General features: G+C 40.1%; 1 protein-coding gene across 2 annotated transcripts; it reads right to left on the bottom strand.

Annotated features, from left to right (window-relative positions):
- Positions 1-8618: 8618 nt before the first annotated feature.
- LOC105900184 (beta-2-glycoprotein 1-like) lies at positions 8619-19147 on the bottom strand. Of its 2 annotated transcripts, XM_031564087.2 has the most exons (8): positions 18963-19144; positions 17674-17850; positions 17117-17213; positions 16886-16962; positions 16497-16685; positions 12585-12764; positions 12124-12321; positions 11774-11983 (listed from the first exon to the last, which is right to left on the bottom strand). In XM_031564087.2, the coding sequence occupies exons 1-8, from the start codon at positions 19030-19032 to the stop codon at positions 11919-11921; spliced, it is 1053 nt and encodes a 350-aa protein (XP_031419947.1). In that variant the 5' UTR covers positions 19033-19144; the 3' UTR covers positions 11774-11918. The 2 variants fall into 2 exon arrangements, with proteins under 2 accessions (XP_042559878.1, XP_031419947.1); XM_042703944.1 differs by lacking the exons at positions 11774-11983; positions 12124-12321 and adding an exon at positions 8619-8887 and having other exon boundaries at positions 18963-19147.
- Positions 19148-20408: the final 1261 nt, after the last annotated feature.

The following is a 20408-nucleotide window of genomic DNA, read 5'->3' as shown; positions in this document are numbered from 1 at the left end:
TCTATCTAAACCAGACCTGTAAAAGCTTATCCATGCTTTTATCTCTAATAGACTAGATTACTGCAACAGGTTTTCTACCGGCCTTCCTAAGAAAACCCCTCCAAAAACTAAAGCGTGTTCAAAATGCAGCTGCAAGGGTACAAAAAACTAAAAAATACTACCTCATCACACCAGTTCTCTGATCTTTGCACTGGCTTCCACTGTGCAAGATAGTTGATTTTAAAATAATTTTATTGGTCTACAAAACCATTAATGGTTTGGGCCCATAATACCTCCTAGGTCTTCTTACTCCCTATCAAATATCAAGAACCCTTGGTCGTCTGGAAAGGGACTACTAACTGTTTATAGACCTAAGACAAAACATGGTAAAGCATCACTCAAATATTTTGCTTCTTATTCCTGGAACAAACTCCCAGAAACACTTAGATGTGCCCCAAATGTTGCTACTTTTAAATCAAGGCTCAAAACTTTCTTGTTTTGTCAGGCTTATGAACACTGATTTTCTTGCTACAGGAATACCTGTCTAAACTGTGAGTTTTAGCACCTATATTCTATATGATTATGTTCTTCCAGTACACTTTTTAATATTTTATGTTTATGTTTATCATCTTCTTTTTACTTGATTCACTTTACTCTTATTTTTTATCATTTTATTTTATTTATTTAAATTATTTATTGTCTTTCCTGTTATTGTATATAATAATAATAATTCATTTTATTTGTAACGCACTCTTCATTCAGAATAATCTCAGAGTGCCAACATATTAGAAACTAACTATAATAATACAATAAAATAAAAATTAGTTAACATAAGCATAATAGAAATCTTAGTGGCAGTGATTTAACACAAGGCCAGAAATGCCTTCCTGAATAAAAATGTGATATGTAAAGCACATTAAGCTGCACATGTGCATGATACATAAAGTTGCCTTGCCTTGCATTGATGAAGAAACAGACAGAGTGCATTCTTCTATGGACATAATCACCAGACATTGACCCTTTCTGAGGTCTTGTGGGAAGTGTTTCACCTAGTCAGCATAAATGTCCAACCAGAACATTCATTACTGGACCTATCAGCCATGTGGAATCATATTTCAGGCAAGAAGCCTGCCCCTAACAGTTAACACAGAGGCACATCATGTTATGTCATGTTCACGTCCTCCTAGATTTCGACTACTGGATTTCAAAATAAATGAGCTTTAGAGCACAGCTTTGTGGAATCCCATGTATGTATCCTTACATATTAGATTATTGTTGTGTAATAAGCATTTGCAATGTTATTAGCAATTTAAACTTGACATGTATTAGTTTCTTAAGAAAAGCAAAATAACTGTTCTTTATTGTAAAAGGAATATTCACAGGAGCCAGCGCTAAATAAATGTGATTATCTGTGAAAAGTTTCTGATCAAATTCACGATAAGTGATCATTTCAAACCTTCAACATGCTTTTGATTGTGTACAGGATTCCTTAAAGTCCCTCAAATTGATGCTGAATGAATCTAAGACTAAATTCATGATTTTCTCCAATGGTAGAAATAATGTCCGCCCCACCCATAGGATATGCACCCGTTCTGGGACTAATATTGAGCAAGTTCCTTGGTATTTAAATACCTAGGTCATTTAAATCACATGTTCTTGACCTAGCTAAGAAGGTTAAAATTAAACTGGGCGCTCTTTATAGAATTAGATCTTGTTTTACTTTTGAAAACCGAATGGAAATAGTGCAATCAACAATTTTGTCAGTTCTTGACTATGGTGACATTGTTTACATGTATGCTGCACCCTCTACCTTAAAACTCCTGGACTCTGTATACCATAGTGCTATTCGCTTTGTTACAGGAGACGCTTTCAGGACCCACCACTGTAACTTATACAAGAATGTTGGTTGGTCCCCTCTAGCAGACAGGAGGGAAAAACACTGTATTTTATTTGTTTATAAAGCCTTAGTGGGAAAACTGCCTAATTATCTCATGTCACTTTTAAAATTAAAATCCATCTGTCATAACACACGGTCACAGAGCCTCATCTCCCTTGAAATCCCCCTTACAAAAACTTATATAAGTAAAATAGCTTTTAAGTTCTTTGCTTCCCATAAATGGAACACTGTTCAAGTGGAGTTGAAACTAACTAAGTATTTGTCTGTCAACCAATTTAAGAGCCATTTAGATGCTAAGGATGTGCCTCAATGCTGTTGTTTTAAATGACTCTCTGATAAAAAAAATTTACTTTATGTAATTTTTTTTTATACTTAATTTCTGAGTTGTTTAATGTGTTTTGTTTATTTATTTTGTCTGTTTTGTTTTGTTATGGTTTGTTTATTTATTGTTCTTCTGTATTATGTAGCCTCAATCAGGGCATTGCTGCAAAGGAGCCCTGTGCTCAGTCAATTCTCCCTAAATAAATAATGATGATGAAGATGATGATGAAGATGATGATGATGATGATGATGATGAAGTAAACAACAATGGGAGAGGCCAGCTATGACAAGTTGTATTTGCAATGTTATTAGCAATTTAAACTTGACATGTATTAGTTTCTTAAGAAAATCAAAATAACTGTTCTTTATTGTAAAAAGAATATTCACAGGGACCAGCGCTATATAAATGTGATAATGTGTGAAAGGTTTCTGATCAAATTCACGATAAGTAAACAACAAGGGGAGAGGCCAGCTATGACAAGTTGCATTCTATGACATCACCAATAATGTAGTTTCAAAGTAGAATGTTCATGTTCAAGAGTTCCATTTGTGAACAGAGAAACTACAACCCACATTACACCTGGTGAGAGAGATATTTCTTATTTTGGATAACAGGATGGCATTTTTCAATATTGTGATCTGAACTATCCTCAGTGGCTCAGCACCACCGCAGCAGCTCCCAGTGTCTCAGCACCAACACCACAACCAGCTCAGGGAAGGAAGGGCAGGTTACCAAAGAAGATCTTGGTGGGGCAAAAGCTTCAGGTCTGATGGAGCAGAGAGCCCTAGATCTGCAGATGGCCCTTTAATTGGCAGCATGCCCACCAAGCCAGAAAACAAGCATCAGCGGTGTTTGCTGCTGTGTCACTGGTGCCCCGTGCTTTCCACTCCCAAGAGGTCTCTGTGTGCATCGCTCCCTCACAGAGAGCAGAGAGGGCAGCCATGATGGGAGAGGCTTAGTGGCAAAAAGAGAGCAGGCTGCCAGAATCACCAGGAACAGCATGGACTGCAATGTGCTGGCTGAACTCAAGCACGTGCCCATTAGTTGGTCTCTGCAGTCCCCAACAGCTGCCATGGGGGATCTGGTAGCCACAGGAGGACAATATGGCCAACAGGAAGCCAAGAGCCGCCGTCGAAGCAGAAGCAGTGTTGCTGCCGTGCCACTCCCAAGAGGTCTCTGTGCACCTCGCTCCCTAACAGAGAGCAGAGAGGGAGGCCATGAGGAGAGAGGCCCAGCGGCAAAAAGAGAGCAGGCTGCCAGGATAACCAGAAGTGGCATGGACTGCAATGTGCTGGCTGAACTCAAGCACATGCCCACATGCCCATTCGTTGCCTTCTGAGCTACAGCTAATGCAGACAGCTAATCCCAGGACACTGACCAGTGGCCATGGAGGGGGGCAAAATATGCCCTCTACTGGTTGCAGTGAACCGTGGATGTCACACAACCCAACCAGACCACACAATAGGAATCCTTGGCTTCTTCAACCAAGTGACGGTCATGTTAATACACCAATGAGGTGCCAGAACCCACAATGCCATGGCTGGTCATCAGTGAACAGGCCAAACAAAAGATTTGAGGATCCTTCTACCTATCCAGGTAAAAAAAAGTCTTGTGTGTCCAACCAGAGTCCAACTTGGCAGCACCAAAACCCAAACGGGCGCCAGGAGAGTCCTGAGTGCCCCAGGGCGCCCCCTCATAGCCGAGGCCCTCAGCAAGCTGCTCTTGGGGTGACGCGTTTTTTTTCCACCACCACTTGTGCAAATCCGGAAAAGAATTTTGCAAATCATCCTATGTTACACCAATTTGAGCATTCTATAATTATCTTATGGGAACAAGAAAAGTATTTTGTGCGCACAAAAAAAACATCCTGTGCAGACAAGATATGAAATTGTGCAAACCAGCGTTTTATACGCATTCGACAACTTTCATGTGTGATCGAGAAAGACAAAGTGAAAACAAGATTATCCATTGTGCATACAATTTTTTGTTATATATATAATCAGCTAATGTATACGTTTGCAATATTTTTATTGATTGCAAATTACAAACCAGATCATGTGTATTTCTTATAACTCTGTCAATGTTAGCTAGGTTGGCTGGCTGGATTTACCCAAAGCTAAGCCCATTATCCCAAAAAAAGAATCCCACATCCATTGATTCAGTCACAAAATGTTATAAACTATTCTAGAATGGGTATATGGTTTTTATTTGATGAGATAGATAACTAGCCAGCTACTACTATGGATGTAGTAAACAGCCATGGCCCGTCCGCTCCTCCAGTGTGACTGATAGCAGTTAACGTTAGCATGTGTTAGCATGACGGCGTCAGACAGCACTAGTCGGGATCACTTCTCAAATACTCACTGCCTTGATAACCCAGCTGCACGCAGAGTATGAATGCGAGTACTCAGATGTTGAAATTACTTCAAATCCATCCCTACTAGTAACCATGATAAATTAGTTAAGGTAAGCTAACCTTAGCTGAAGCTAAGAGCTTACCTGCTCAGGAGAAAATCTGCCAACTCTGCATCCATCTTAAAAATCCATCTTTCAAATGCATCTCCAATATTTAGATATCCAGGTCTCTGGTCATGGAGATTTTGAAAGGGATTCCAAGGCCTTAAACATTGCCTCCACCTTTTCCCCCCGCTTTCACCACCTACTCTAGTTAGCCCACAAACCAAAACGTGGGATGGCCGGCTTGGTCCCTTTATTTACCAACCCATATTCAATCTACCATTCTTTGGCAAAATCATTGAGAAAATCTCTTAAAGTCTCTTAACCCAACCATTAAGGTGGGGGAGCCCTCCCCACATTAGTCCCATAGACAACCCAATAACTGTCATCATTAACATATACAGAACACCAACACCAAGTTAAAGCAATGCATCCAAAGCTATATATTACAATATTTACACACACTACGCACAAAACACATATTATTAACATACATAGCAAACGGAATGTCCAACACCCCTCAGGACAATTCTCTTCTCCCTCCCCCGTGGGACATGGAGAAATACTGCTCCTCAGTGGCGCGCTGACGCATAGGCACAACAGGACGTGAGTGATGAGTGAGAAAGTGTGAGTAACAGTATGTGTTAAATAATCAGGGGTTTATATGGGAGCAGTGAGTTAATGGGATATGAAATAGTGGGTACTGCATTTGCACGCAATGGATGGTGAGCTTCATGAACAGGGTGAAGAGTGATCTGTGTTTTAAGTGTTTTCTGCAATACCGCGGGAAAACCGCGTTACAACCATGAAATGGCGTCAGCATCTGAACTCGCGCCAACTTTCACTTAGTTAATAATGTCCATAGCAGTAAGGAAATGGTGGCTAACTGATTATATGGATATGAATAACCCGGAGTGTATGGACGGACATATGAGCGTGTGTGTGCAAACTTGTTCAAAGTCTCTTTCCCGCCCTCGCGTGGTAACGCGAGTCAGACTCCATGCTGGCGGAAGTGCGAAACGGTGAGAAGGGGGAGGGGTTTCACCTTCTCACAATGGATGCATCTAGATTATTCGTTTTGAATAGGGACTTTATAATAGCTGTTTTCAGAGACTTAGGAAATGTTCCAGACAACAGCAATACCGTTATAATTTTAATCACGTCTGTTGCCAAACGGTGAAAAAATAATTTGAAAAAGTTGGTAGGCAATGTATGTAAGTAGTATGTGGAAGAGTTGAGATTCTATACTTGTTTTTAAATTGTCTATCAAACTAAATTCTGAATTTAAATGGAGTTCCCCTCTCTTTGTTGCTGGCAATTCCAAATGTTCAGTTGTTACTAATTGAGAGGATATGTTCTGCCTGATTTGATATAACATATTTTGCCTTTGAAAAAAGACAAGCTCATTGAACTTATTCACTACAGGGAAAATTCTGTTCACTTGTCAACTGTGAAGGGCGGTTTGTTAACTTCTCAATGATGTTAGAAAGACTTGTTTTGTTTTGCGTATTTCAGTATTATATGTTTTCAGTAAAATAGCTTCTCTTTATGGATTTCATGGTGGATCTGAAGTTTGTATTGGTGCGATTTTCTTTGTCCTCCAACACTCTTTTTAGGAGTTTGTTTGTTGGTGACCTTTCAACTTTTACTGGAGCAATGTTGTTATGGCCACATGTGTTGTGTTCTTTGTTTGTCACTTTCCATCCCTTTTCTGTAGCTCCGCCCAGGTTGTGCTCCCCCTGATTGCCAGATGAGGTGCACCTGGCCAGGTGATCAAGCAGCAGATAAAGACTCCAGTTTCCTGCTGCAGGGAGGAGGCTTCTAGTGTGGGCACTGCTGGTCTAGCTGCCTCTCAACCTGGGATTTTGTAGTGTCATGATATTTTGTCATGTAGTTTTGTGTACTTGTTTGTAATAAATCCTATGGATTTGGTACTTTTAAAAGGTGTTTTTAGTAGTTGTTTTGGGTCAGTGGTGGAATGTTTGTTCGCCCCATAGGGCCACTAAAGTTGGGGCGTAACAAATGTCATTCGTAACATTCAACAAATCTACAGAGTTTGACAGTTGACTTGAGGTCCTTAAAAGTGCCCATTTTGCCCATTTCTCCAGTACCATTTTGACACCCATCTCTGGCCACACTTGGAGCTTGTCTCTGTATACTCTCCCAATTGTAAATGGATTTCCATATCTCCCATGCAGCAGCATTGGCAGATTCAGTTCCAAGTAGTACATAGCCTTAGTGCGTTCTTAGCTTGCCCACTACACAGGTTTCCAGTTGTTGTACTTCCATGAATCCCCATTGACAACTGAAGGAACTGGAATTCATTTAAAAACTTAAAGCACCTGCCAGCACCTATCCAGACATATCCAGGGCCAGACGGCTTGTGTGAGCCAGTTATTGGTTATCTGCAACCATCTCATGTTTAAGTATGTCTTTCTGCTCTTCTTCTATGGCCTCCCCCTTGATCGCTCACCTGCATTCTTGCCCGTGCTGCATTAGGCTTTTTCACGGTCTCCAACTGCTGTATCTTTCTCTGTTTTTCCTCCTGTCCTTTGTAAAGCTTTTAAGAAATTAAGGACATATGGTTTGCCAGGAAAAACTAAACGGAACTATATGAATGAACAAGTTGCTTTGAGTTGCAAATGTAGGCTAATTGGTTTTGTTATGTCCGCTGTGGGATATTTTCATATGAATAAGGAATGGATTTGGACCAGATACCTGTTGAATGAGTGTATAGATTAGATTTGGGTTACATTTCAGATGAGGTTGAGATTTCAAATAGGAGGGCGTAGCCTTAAGTGACCTATGGTTAAAATGGGTGTGGTATTATATACCATGGAAGTCTTTTTGATTTGGGTGGGGTCAGGTTAGAGGTCAGGTTTAATTGGCTGGATTGGTCAACCAAGCAAAGCATTGATGGGAGGTGCTAAGGTTAGGTTTAAATATGTTAGCAGGAAGGTATTCAGGCAGATGTATTTCCGGTATTCATCTCTTTACTGTGGCTTAATTTACTACAGTAAATATGTTGGAACAACACGTCCTGAGTGAGTTTCTGATTGTGAAAATAGTTTAAGACTTAGAATTGGCCACGACACCGCCATCGATTTAACACGGACACATGTAGAAAGAGTTTGTTGCTTTATTCCTCAGTAAGGTTATGACGTGTGGTTCACCCTGGCTGACCTGACCTGGGTCTTCAGACCAACATACAATTCATTACTTTGACACGGTTTTGCTAGAAATTTGTTAAAATGAGCCCTGCATATCTACAAGTAGTCACAAAAATCAATATATTGATTTGTGTACATTGACACACATTTACATTTTTTTTGTGACCCTGCAACGCTGGCTTTTCACTCGAGGATAGGCAACGTGCACATCAAGTTGCTCTGATAACAAGTGCCTGATAAGAAAATGTGATTCTGCTTCTTCTCATTATGTAGTCCAACTAATTTCAGCCCCTTTCAGGATAGTCAGCAAAGACATGAGTGTGTTTAAGATGGGACAGCAACCTGTTACTCTCAAGAAGAACTTTTTGATCAATTAACTAAAAAAAGTTTTTTTTTTTTTGTATTTTTGTGTACCAAATCAGTATCCCTGACATGTTCTAATCATTATAATCTAATGGATAGAGGTAAAAACAACCTGCACATGTGTGAGGCAGATATGGCACTGTACACAATATGTCTTGAACACTTTTAATGGGAGCATGAACAGCCCAAAATTGTATTTACATAAAATATAATGCCAATGAGAAATCCTTTGTAAGTCATGAACTGGGCTCTGTCCATCAACCCAGCAGACTTTCCATCAGGCTCTTTAAAGCTCTTCAGCACATGTCGATCTCAGATGGAAGAGAACCTGACCACATCTGGTAATTTGTAACATTTGGCTCTGTAGGTAGACAGACAGACACACACAGACAAGGTTAAATCATATGCAAAACTTTGTAAACATTATTTCAGCAAGGTTACAATATTAGCTATTACAATAAGCACTTCCGACAGAAGTGCTTGTGTGCTTGATTGTCTTACCCTTAAAACACTCTGGGATCTTCAAAGAGCCATCAACGCATTGGGATGCAACTGGATATCCACATTCTTTCTCCTCATTCAGGCAATAAACTGCCACATACTCTGAGTGGAGCACTCTGTTTGGCTCAAAGTCCTCAATCCATTTCTTTTGTGCATTATACAAGATTCGTCCTCTTTCGATGTTGACGGTGCATGGAGCTGCAGTCAATGAAGACAGGAGGGAGATATATGAGAACATTTGTACTGATGGTGCTTAATATTTTCTCATCTAAACTCCTCTAGCAGTTTTCCCCACTGAACTGTATACTTCTGTGCATCAGCAGTGTGACTATGGCCTATTGGAGTCTATTGTTTTACACTGTAAGCAAAATCAGTATTTGTTCACGAACAAACATAAACATAATGTAACATAACCTGCTGAAGAACAAGGACAATGTTGCTTATACAGGAGCAGTTCTCACCTCGACACACTGGCTTGGCGGACCACTGGCTTGTCTTCTCGCACTCGACCTCTGACAGTCCGTCCATGACGTAGGTCACATTACAGCCATATTTTACTCTCTCCTTGTAGCTGTGCATCCTCTTCACTGCTAATGTGATGAAGCCGTTTGGTATTTCAGTTGGGGCTGGGCAAAACACAGCTGCAAAGACATCAAGAGATGAGCAATGAGAGGATTGTGTTGAGGAACCACTAAGTAGGTACATTCAGAAAAGAGTTTCATGAAAGAGTTTCGGACAAGAAACACATCTGGAGGCAGAAATGCAAACCGGAAGCTATCAGACAGTTTGTCTTTAAATGCGCAGGCCTAACCGATATGTATTCTGTCATGTGCATATACATTTTTGGTCTATACAAATGCAGAAAATGAATGCCTGTCCCTTTCTCTTTCAGTCTAATGCCTTTATACTGGACTGCAGTGGTGGACCGTCATGATGGATGCAGATGGATGGGGCAGATGGGGGAGCAGAGAGGGTTGGATGGGGCAGAGAGGGTTGGATGGGGCAGAAGGTTGTCCTTTAGTGCTTTCATTTCAGTCCTGCTCACCATCAGGCCCTAGTGGCAAACTAGCGAATCTCCAGCACACACACAGACTGTTATCTGTTCCTTTTAAAAGGTCAAATACCTTCGCACAAGTACCTGCACCTGTTGCCCTGCAGTCAGACGCTGGTTAGGTGCAACAAGTCCGACAATCAGTGGTCCTAATTTAAAGACAAGGCAAACCAACAACACATACAAGCAAAATGAAATAATGAAAAAAAAATGCAGAAACAAAAACAAAGCATAACACATAAGAATGGACCCCAGACTGTTAATGTAATACATTTACTGTGCTAAATCATAAAATGAACACGTCATCAGAGATTAAGGAAATGCTTAACTGAAATACTGGCTTCTCAGACAACAATGCTACAGCCGGTATTTTCTCCTTTAAAATGTTCCATTCCAGAGTTGAATGTCTGTTTGTGTTTTGGCTTATGTGATTCCGCCCTTTGCCCATTTCTCCAGTACCATTTTGACACCCATCTCTGGCCACACTTGGAGCTTGTCTCTGTATGCTCTCCCAATTGTAAATGGATTTCCATATCTCCCATGCAGCAGCATTGGCAGATTCAGTTCCAAGTAGTACATAGCCTTAGTGCGTTCTTAGCTTGCCCAGTACACAGGTTTCCAGTTGTTGTACTTCCATGAATCCCCATTGACAACTGAAGGAACTGGAATTCATTTGAAACTTAAAGCACCTGCCAGCACCTATCCAGACATATCCAGGGCCAGACGGCTTGTGTGCGCCAGTAATTGGCTATCTGCAACCATCTCATGTTTAAGTATGTCTTTCTGCTCTTCTTCTATGGTCTTCCCCTTGATCGCACACCTGCATTCTTGCCCGTGCTGCATTAGGCTTTTTCACGGTCTCCAACTGCTGTATCTTTCTCTGTTTTTCCTCCACAGTCCTTCGTAAAGCTTTTAAGAAATTAAGGACATATGGTTTGCCAGGAAAAACTAAACGGAACTATATGAATGAACAAGTTGCTTTGAGTTGCAAATGTAGGCTAATTGGTTTTGTTATGTCCGCTGTGGGATATTTTCATATGAATAAGGAATGGATTTGGACCAGATACCTGTTGAATGAGTGTATAGATTAGATTTGGGTTACATTTCAGATGAGGTTGAGATTTCAAATAGGAGGGCGTAGCCTTAAGTGACCTATGGTTAAAATGGGTGTGGTATTATATACCATGGAAGTCTTTTTGATTTGGGTGGGGTCAGGTTAGAGGTCAGGTTTAATTGGCTGGATTGGTCAACCAAGCAAAGCATAGATGGGAGGTGCTAAGGTTAGGTTTAAATATGTTAGCAGGAAGGTATTCAGGCAGATGTATTTCCGGTATTCATCTCTTTACTGTGGCTTAATTTACTACAGTAAATCTGTTGGAACAACACGTCCTGAGTGAGTTTCTGATTGTGAAAATAGTTTAAGACTTAGAATTGGCCACGACACCGCCATCGATTTAACACGGACACATGTAGAAAGAGTTTGTTGCTTTATTCCTCAGTAAGGTTATGACGTGTGGTTCACCCTGGCTGACCTGACCTGGGTCTTCAGACCAACATACAATTCATTACTTTGACACGGTTTTGCTAGAAATTTGTTAAAATGAGCCCTGCATATCTACAAGTAGTCACAAAAATCAATATATTGATTTGTGTACATTGACACACATTTACATTTTTTTTGTGACCCTGCAACGCTGGCTTTTCACTCGAGGATAGGCAACGTGCACATCAAGTTGCTCTGATAACAAGTGCCTGATAAGAAAATGTGATTCTGCTTCTTCTCATTATGTAGTCCAACTAATTTCAGCCCCTTTCAGGATAGTCAGCAAAGACATGAGTGTGTTTAAGATGGGACAGCAACCTGTTACTCTCAAGAAGAACTTTTTGATCAATTAACTAAAAAAAGTTTTTTTTTTAAATTATTTTTGTGTACCAAATCAGTATCCCTGACATGTTCTAATCATTATAATCTAATGGATAGAGGTAAAGACAACCTGCACATGTGTGAGGCAGATATGGCACTGTACACAATATGTCTTGAACACTTTTAATGGGAGCATGAACAGCCCAAAATTGTATTTACATAAAATATAATGCCAATGAGAAATCTTTTGTAATTCATGAACTGGGCTCTGTCCATCAACCCAGCAGACTTTCCATCAGGCTCTTTAAAGCTCTTCAGCACATGTCGATCTCAGATGGAAGAGAACCTGACCACATCTGGTAATTTGTAACGTTTGGCTCTGTAGGTAGACAGACAGACACACACAGACAAGGTTAAATCATATGCAAAACTTTGTAAACATTATTTCAGCAAGGTTACAATATTAGCTATTACAATAAGCACTTCCGACAGAAGTGCTTGTGTGCTTGATTGTCTTACCCTTAAAACACTCTGGGATCTTCAAAGAGCCATCAACGCATTGGGATGCAACTGGATATCCACATTCTTTCTCCTCATTCAGGCAATAAACTGCCACATACTCTGAGTGGAGCACTCTGTTTGGCTCAAAGTCCTCAATCCATTTCTTTTGTGCATTATGCAAGATTCGTCCTCTTTCGATGTTGACGGTGCATGGAGCTGCAGTCAATGAAGACAGGAGGGAGATATATGAGAACATTTGTACTGATGGTGCTTAATATTTTCTCATCTAAACTCCTCTAGCAGTTTTCCCCACTGAACTGTATACTTCTGTGCATCAGCAGTGTGACTATGGCCTATTGGAGTCTATTGTTTTACACTGTAAGCAAAATCAGTATTTGTTCACGAACAAACATAAACATAATGTAACATAACATGCTGAAGAACAAGGACAATGTTGCTTATACAGGAGCAGTTCTCACCTCGACACACTGGCTTGGCGGACCACTGGCCTGTTTTCTCACACTCGACCTCTGACAGTCCGTCCATGACGTAGTTCACGTTACAGCCATATTTCACTCTCTCCTTGTAGCTGTGCATCCTCTTCACTGCTAATGTGATGAAGCCGTTTGGTATTTCAGTTGGGGCTGGGCAAAACACAGCTGCAAAGACATCAAGAGATGAGCAATGAGAGGATTATGTTGAGGAACCACTAAGTAGGTACATTCAGAAAAGAGTTTCATGAAAGAGTTTCGGACAAGAAACACATCTGGAGGCAGAAATGCAAACCGGAAACTATCAGACAGTTTGTCTTTAAATGCGCAGGCCTAATAGATATGTATTCTGTCATGTGCATATACATTTTTGGTCTATACAAATGCAGAAAATGAATGCCTGTCCCTTTCTCTTTCAGTCTAATGCCTTTATGTGTGAATATGAACTTGTGTTAATATAAAGCTGCCTAGGCACCCTGAGGGTTTGTACGTTTACCTATTATAATTTTATAGTAGACTGTTACATCAGCTAGATAACTAACTATAACTCTGCCATTTAAACCGTTTAAGGTTATTTAAAACATTTCCTTAGCTAACTAGTTAGCTAGCATAGCAAATAGACAGCCATAGCAACCAAGAAACATTTGCTGCATAGCCTAAAGCAAAGTTTTATTTCTCAAAATCAGCTTGCCAATAAAAGGTAGTCTTGGGTTCAAAGTGATCACAACCACTTGTGGATGACATTTAATGGCTTCACCTCAAAATCACCTTCAGATCCTGAGAGAAGTGATGGAGCACCAATGGAGCAAGGGCTTACTCTGATATCAACGTAGTGATTGAAGGGGGAAAAGTCCCCCATCCCCCTGTACTTTATGGTCTATTAGGTCACCATGGGGTCGACATTCGACTATTAAAGACATTTCGCGTTCATTCCCACACGACACCATAACTCTAAATTAACACTTAATAAATGGTTTTCACTGTGAGTGGGAATGAAGTAGCCTATAATTGTGAGCGTGTGGGGAGGGAGGGAGTGTTAAAATGCCCATCCCTACTTCATACAACTTTTAAATGGCTGGTAACATTAACATTACGTTTTGCGTGACATGATGACGTAACGTTGAATAAACCGCAGGTAATGCACAGGAGCGGTCAATAAATGGGTTTGTTTTGTAAAATTACAGAAAATACTGCAATGTACTTTTTTCAAACTGAAGAAAGACAAATGCATTCTTAAATAATATTTTAATTTACTGTTTATTTGTTGTAGTGAAACAATCTCTTCAAATCTTAGAGTTGATACTTCAATGAGAGTCAGAAGACCGAATGCAATGAACTGAAGTTTATTCAATCTTGCAGATTTTCATTCAATCGGAGTGGTGGTCCATGGAGTTGCTCAGTCCAGTGCACTAACTTTTTATACTATGTTTTTCACCGCTATGCTTTTCCAATCGAAAGGTAAAAGTAGAGATGGGAATCCAAATTCCTTGGAATCGTTAGCCAAAATCCTTTTCGATTCCGCTATCGATATTAAAGAAAAACTTTTTTTTTTTAAATATTAATTTTTTGATTTTTTTTCCGATTCCGCTATAGATACTTTAAAAAAAATCTTAATTTTTTGATTTTTTTTTTATATATATATTCCAGTATCATGTAAGTGCCGTTTAGGTATGTCACGTGCACGCAGCTTTGATTTGTTTCAGACTGCAGCCAACATGGCGTCTAGGCAGAGGTGTGGTTATATTTCACGCAAAAAGATGACCACAGGGCCACTTGCAATGCTTGCAAAACGTCTCTTTCGTCAAAAGGGGGAAAAACTACCATTACCCCGAAACATTTGGCCATACTGCATGCAATAACTTTGCAGGAATGTCACGTTTTTGAGCGCTACGGAGTGACAATAACTTTAATGAATCTCATTGGAATCTCATTGGAATCTCAACCAAGCAACAGCAGCGCGGCTAACGTTAGCGCTTCATCTGTTAATATCGAAGGTAAACTCTAACAGTCTATTGTGTTAGTGCCATTGGTTTCATTGTGTAAACCAGCTTTCACTATTTGTTTATGTCAGTTGTATTGTTAGTTCAAGGAGAATACACCTAAAAAAAAAAAAAAAAACAGCACTGTAATTGGCAAGTTCAAATATTATTTAGCACAGCGGTTCTCAAACTCTGGTATATCAAGTATATATAAGATTATTTTCCAGGCTCCCCCATCTGATGAGATTTTTGAGTTTAGATGTTTTATTAAAAAAATTGTATGAAACCTATTACCAAATCAGTCATACATTCTGTTACTTATGGTTGGAATTATAGTCAAAACAAATACTTTTTTACTTTGTTGGGACCCCCTAGCACCCCATCAAGGAAAAGGATTCCTAGGCTATGGGTCTCTAGACCCTACTTTGAGAGTTTGTTGACCTATTCTTAGGTTTGTTTTTGGTTATTTAAAACATGTAAATGTATACATACATACTGTATATGCGGTGCATCATCTATTCAGAGAATATTATATGAAAGAAAATGAATGTAAAGAAACCCGTTCGTACTCTTTTTTTTCCCTTGCCCAAAAAGAATCGATAACAGAATCGATAAGGAATCGAATCGATAAGCAAGAATCGTTATGGAATCGGAATCATTCAAATCTTATCAATTCTCATCCCTAGGTAAAAGCATATAAAAGTTCAAAGCCAATCAGAATATTCTGCTTATTTATTGCCGAAGCACCTTTCAAGATGATGACTTATAATGAGCAGCTATGTCCTTATTAGTGGTTTTAAAACTCCTGGTTCTGGCCGGTTATGTTGTCTTGGGATCTTCTGCCTGCCATTTGATGAATGTCATTTGAAATTTTTCCCAAACCCTATTCATTCTCTTATAGTGATTATTTGTTTCAACATTACCTTGGTTAAGGTCAAAATCAATACAAGTTAACACACCCTGTTGTGTATTTTGAGGTAATTAATGAATACATTATTAGAATATGTTATGAAATTTCACGTAAATCAGTTAGCCACTTTCTTAGTATGGTATTGATATTGTAGTATATGGGCTAGCATATGTTGGATTTACATCAATATTTGCTGCTATCATAGCCTACTATTTTAGATAACTTGAAAATGTTCATTGCTCTGCTGAATTGAGCCGCTTGTGTTTGGTGTTGTAAATTGACGTTAAGACGATTGCTTGAACTTTTCTTCCGATATCCGAACTATCTGTCTCCTTCAAAATAGTTATTCAGATAATTGAGTGTTGATGTCAGAAACCTTCCCGAGGTAACGTATCAGTGTTCCTTAATGTGACGAGCCGCAAGATCAAACAGCAAAGGTTGATTCATCTCGTATTTAAAACTATCAAAACTGTCAAAACTGAGATCTTCTGAGAAATCTGTTATGTGTCAAAGATGGAAATGAATCATAGTCAAGAGTTTTTATTAATTCTCTCTCCCACCATGTAAGTAGTGGTGACCAAACCATTTTTGAAATGAAGATCGAAAACTCTTTAATGTAAAATTACATTTATAGCCATCGGTCGAGAAATGTCCAAGTTAGATTCCTGCAACTCCCCCTTGATTTACATTGGTTAGCCGGTCAGTTTTGCCCTTACCAACATGGCGGACACATTTACGTATCCCACCCAGTAGACTTTAGCGGGCAATGCGGCATCTACGTCTATATATCTGTGGGCCTAACCAATAAAACTACGGCCCTCCACTGCTGTATTGGAATACTCAGCTGTCGAAACTGTGTTTACACAGTAATAACTTTAAGTACTCCAATATATTCTTTGTATCGCTCACAGTAATGGAACCTTCACGAAACAAACAGTGTGTAGCATGATGAGTAAGTACGGCAAATTAAAGTATGCAAAACCTTTAGTAATCTGAATCTTTTTCACTTACGTCGACATTCTGGAGGCTCTGTCCATCTACCATTGGCTTGGCAGAAGGCTCTCTTATTGCCAAACATCACGAGATGGGGACCGCACTCATATCGCCCTCCGAATCCAAATTCAAAAATGTTTCCAACCGGCTTTTTGTCAAAAATAATTTGGCTATAATTGGGGATTGGGGGCAGGCCACATCTAACAGCTGGTAAGAAAAGAAGATGCTGTCAACATTGAGTATACATAATGATAATAACTTTGAGATGGATCCCTGACCAATGTTGTGTTGAACCATCTGTGTTTTGAAAACAAAATGTTTCAAAGGGCTGGTCTAAAATTAGCAGCATACTATTATTTTTCAGTATTATTATTCCTAATAAGAGAATGCTTTGAAAAAAAACTTACATTCACAGACTGGAGGAGGGTGACTCCATTTCCCAACATGCATACAGGAACTGGTGTTCATTCCATTTAGAATGTACCTGCAGAACAGACACAAACAAAAGAGACCATGGAAAGACACAGTGAAATGAAACCTACATTTACTTTGATAAACTGCTTTACAGTTTCCAAAATATGAATGAATTATCTGTTTTTAGGGCAGAAACACACATGTAGACTTGAAGGTTTCCTCACCCCTCGTCACAAGTGTAGTTAATGGTACTCGTGAACACAATGTCAGAGAATTCAGCCTTTCCATGTGCTATGTCATCAGGTGGAGGACAGCTTTTTGCTGCAAAGTCATTCAGGTGTGTGATTACTTTCACAAGAACTTTTTAAGACTGTAAATTCAACAAACAAAAACTAACTTTTTCATGAGAAAGAGTTGATGAAATCTGACTGCTGATGTCAAAGATGCTAATATCTAGACATTTCCCTTACATCTGGAATTAATGTTTTTGGTTTGCTAGGTTTGCTTTCTAACTAGCGAACAATAGATGCCTGTCTTCGCAGAAACACAATCTGTCTGTTGTTTTCTGTGGATGTCCTCTTGGGTTGATTCCAGGTGTTCTACTGTGTATGGCTAGCACAAATCAGTTTTGTTTTCATTAATTAAATCATTTCACATTTAATAATACAACCCCATCTCAACTGTTGGTCCTGGGTTTCAGGTACAGGTCAACAGTGATTGGAGCCTAAATCCATCTTCTACATTATTGTACATCCACAGCAGTGTTGTGTTGTGGACTCACGTGCACATTTGAAAGTGATTGTACTCCATTCTCCGGTGTTGGAGCAGACAATGACGCGGGAGCCACCAGCATGTAAGTAGCCTGGTGCACAGGAGAGAACAGCATCCTCCCCGGGCTCGTACAATCTCTGGAGGACTTTTCTTTCCACCCCACTCGGGAGAGAGGGACGCCCACACTCTATAAACATGGACACACGCACAAGGAAACACTTACAAAGTCTTGATTCATGCACAATCTGAAACAAAAAGCCATGCAAGCTTTTTCGCAAGGGGAGAACACAGAAATAAAACATCAAAACCCACTTTCAGAGTTAATCAGTAGGAAAACAGTGAACATAGCATGAAAAGGAAGATAACCTGTAGGATCGCCGGCCTCGCAGCGAGGTAACAAGAAATGGAGGCAGAAAAAGAAAACGAAATAAAAACTCCAAACAATAATTCTTAACAAATAACTGTCCCTAAACAATTCAGCTCCAACTTTACAAGTAACTCTCCAAAACCGTGAGTAAACTTCACACGTTGTCGCTCTCCAATCTAAACACTTTTCCTTCTTCGTCACAAAGGGGTGGGAAGTTGTTCCCCTCTGACTCATCGCTCACGAGACCTGTTCTGCACCGGCATTTTATTTCGCCGGCCTCAACCATCGTCATTAATTAATAAACATCCATATTCTGACCAATTATCAAAACATACATTTCCCTATTTTCATACAGCCGGGTTTACCCACAACAATAATATTCTTATTGCTACATAGCACTCTAAATAATCTCACCCTCTACAACCACCCCTCTCATCACTGCCACTTGGCCTGCTCACGTCTGACGCTCCATGCCCAAAGTTCAAAGGTCCTGGTATGTTTTGGTGGTTGTATGTCCCAATTGCTGACCTGATCGTGGTTAACTATGATAGTTTGTTGTTGTAAATCCTGTGCATGTACCCGGCGCTGTCTTCTGTGTTTATCTGAGCCCCGGAATGTATAACCATTTACATTTAGTCATTTAGCAGACGCTTTTATCCAAAGCGACTTACATATGTGCGACTTACAATGTATACACATTTTACATTTTCACTGATGGCACACTGCACATCAGGAGCAATTAGGGGTTCAGTGTCTTGCTCAAGGACGCTTCGACAGGGAATAGAACTAGCAACCTTCTGATTACTAAACGACTTCTCTACCTCCTGTACCACTGTCGCCCCTACATAACCGTTGCGGTAACAGGCAGCCACACCGTTACATAACCCAAAGAATTAAACTAGTTTAACACATGCTGGCAGAGAGAGCCTTACTTATCGTTGATGAAACAGCAGTGTGAAGGGACACTTCAAGGAGCAGCAGGAAATAAACTCGAAGTCTCATTTTCAGTGAGAGACGAGCAGAGTCTGTTCAGCAGCTGAGGGCAAGCACTAAGGATTGCTTCACTCTGCTCTTATTTGCAGTTTGCACAGAGCCCAGATAAGGCTGGATGACACAGTATGACTAAGTAATTTCCCCACTCACAGACTATTCACCAATAGGCCCCTTCCTCCCGTAAACTTGCAGAAAGCAAACTGACCACAAAGGATATTACAACTGACAGCTTAAGTTTCAAATGATAATCGGCATTACCTTGGGCATCACTATCAATCACTATTACTTTACAAACTGCAGTTTGAGACATGTTATACTGTATGGCATTATGGAGTCAATGTAAAATTGGAGCCTAATAGGTTTTTATTGTCACTCCAATATTATTGTACCTTCACTGGTAGATAAGCTGGTGGTCTGGGGTATTATTCTGCCCCTAATGTCTCTCTTTCTCCAGCTAATTTCTGGTTCTTTGTGGGGTGTTTTGTGTGTTTTTCTTAGACTGGAAATTAACCATATCACAGGATAAAGAAGATCAGATTTAAATCTGGCAGACTACTCCACAGTAGTGTAGATGTTGTAGACAGTCTCTCTGTTAGGCACATTACCTTGGGTGGGTTCATTTCCCGTCCTGAAGCGTGACATCAAGGCGATCCTTTTCTGAGGACATTTCGTGCCTAGCGTGGACAGCCCACTTCAATTCATCCCATAGATTTTCAATAATATTCAAGTCTGGGGACTGGGATGGCCATTCCAGAACATTATACTTGTTCCTCTGCATAAATGCCTTGGTAGATTAAGCAATGATTCCGGTCGTTGTCTTGCTGGAACACCCAACTCCAGCATAACTTCAACCTTGTGACAGACTCTTGAATATTATTTTCAAGAATTAGCTGATATTGAGGTGAATCCATGAAACCCACAACTTTAACAAGATTTCCAGTATCTGCACTAGCCAAATAGCTCCACAGCATGATGGACACCTCACCAAATTGTACTGTGGGCAGCAAGTGTTTTTCTTGGAATGCTGTGTTATTTTGCCACCATGCATAACGCCTCTTGTTGTGATCAAATTGCTCAATCTTTGTTCCAAAATGAATCTGGCTTGTTCAAATGTGCTTTTGCAAACCTCAAGCGAGCGTATGTGTGGCGTGTGTGCAGAAAAGGCTTCTTCTGCATCGCTTTCCCATATAGCTGTTCTTTGTGCAAGGTGTGCTGAATTGTTGAGCGATGCACAGTGACACCATCTGCAGCGAGATGATCTTGCAGGTCTTTGGAGGTGGTCTGAGGGTTGTCTTTGACCATTCTGACCATCCTTCGCCTTTGCCTCTGCCGATATTTTTCTTGGCCTGCCACTTATGGCCTTAACAAGAACTGTGCGCCTGTGG

This window comes from Clupea harengus, chromosome 26, assembly GCF_900700415.2.
Source record: "Clupea harengus chromosome 26, Ch_v2.0.2, whole genome shotgun sequence".
Taxonomy (NCBI): Eukaryota; Metazoa; Chordata; class Actinopteri; order Clupeiformes; family Clupeidae; genus Clupea; species Clupea harengus.
Note: the sequence above shows the minus strand (reverse complement) of the source record. Positions and strands in the feature narration are given on the sequence as shown.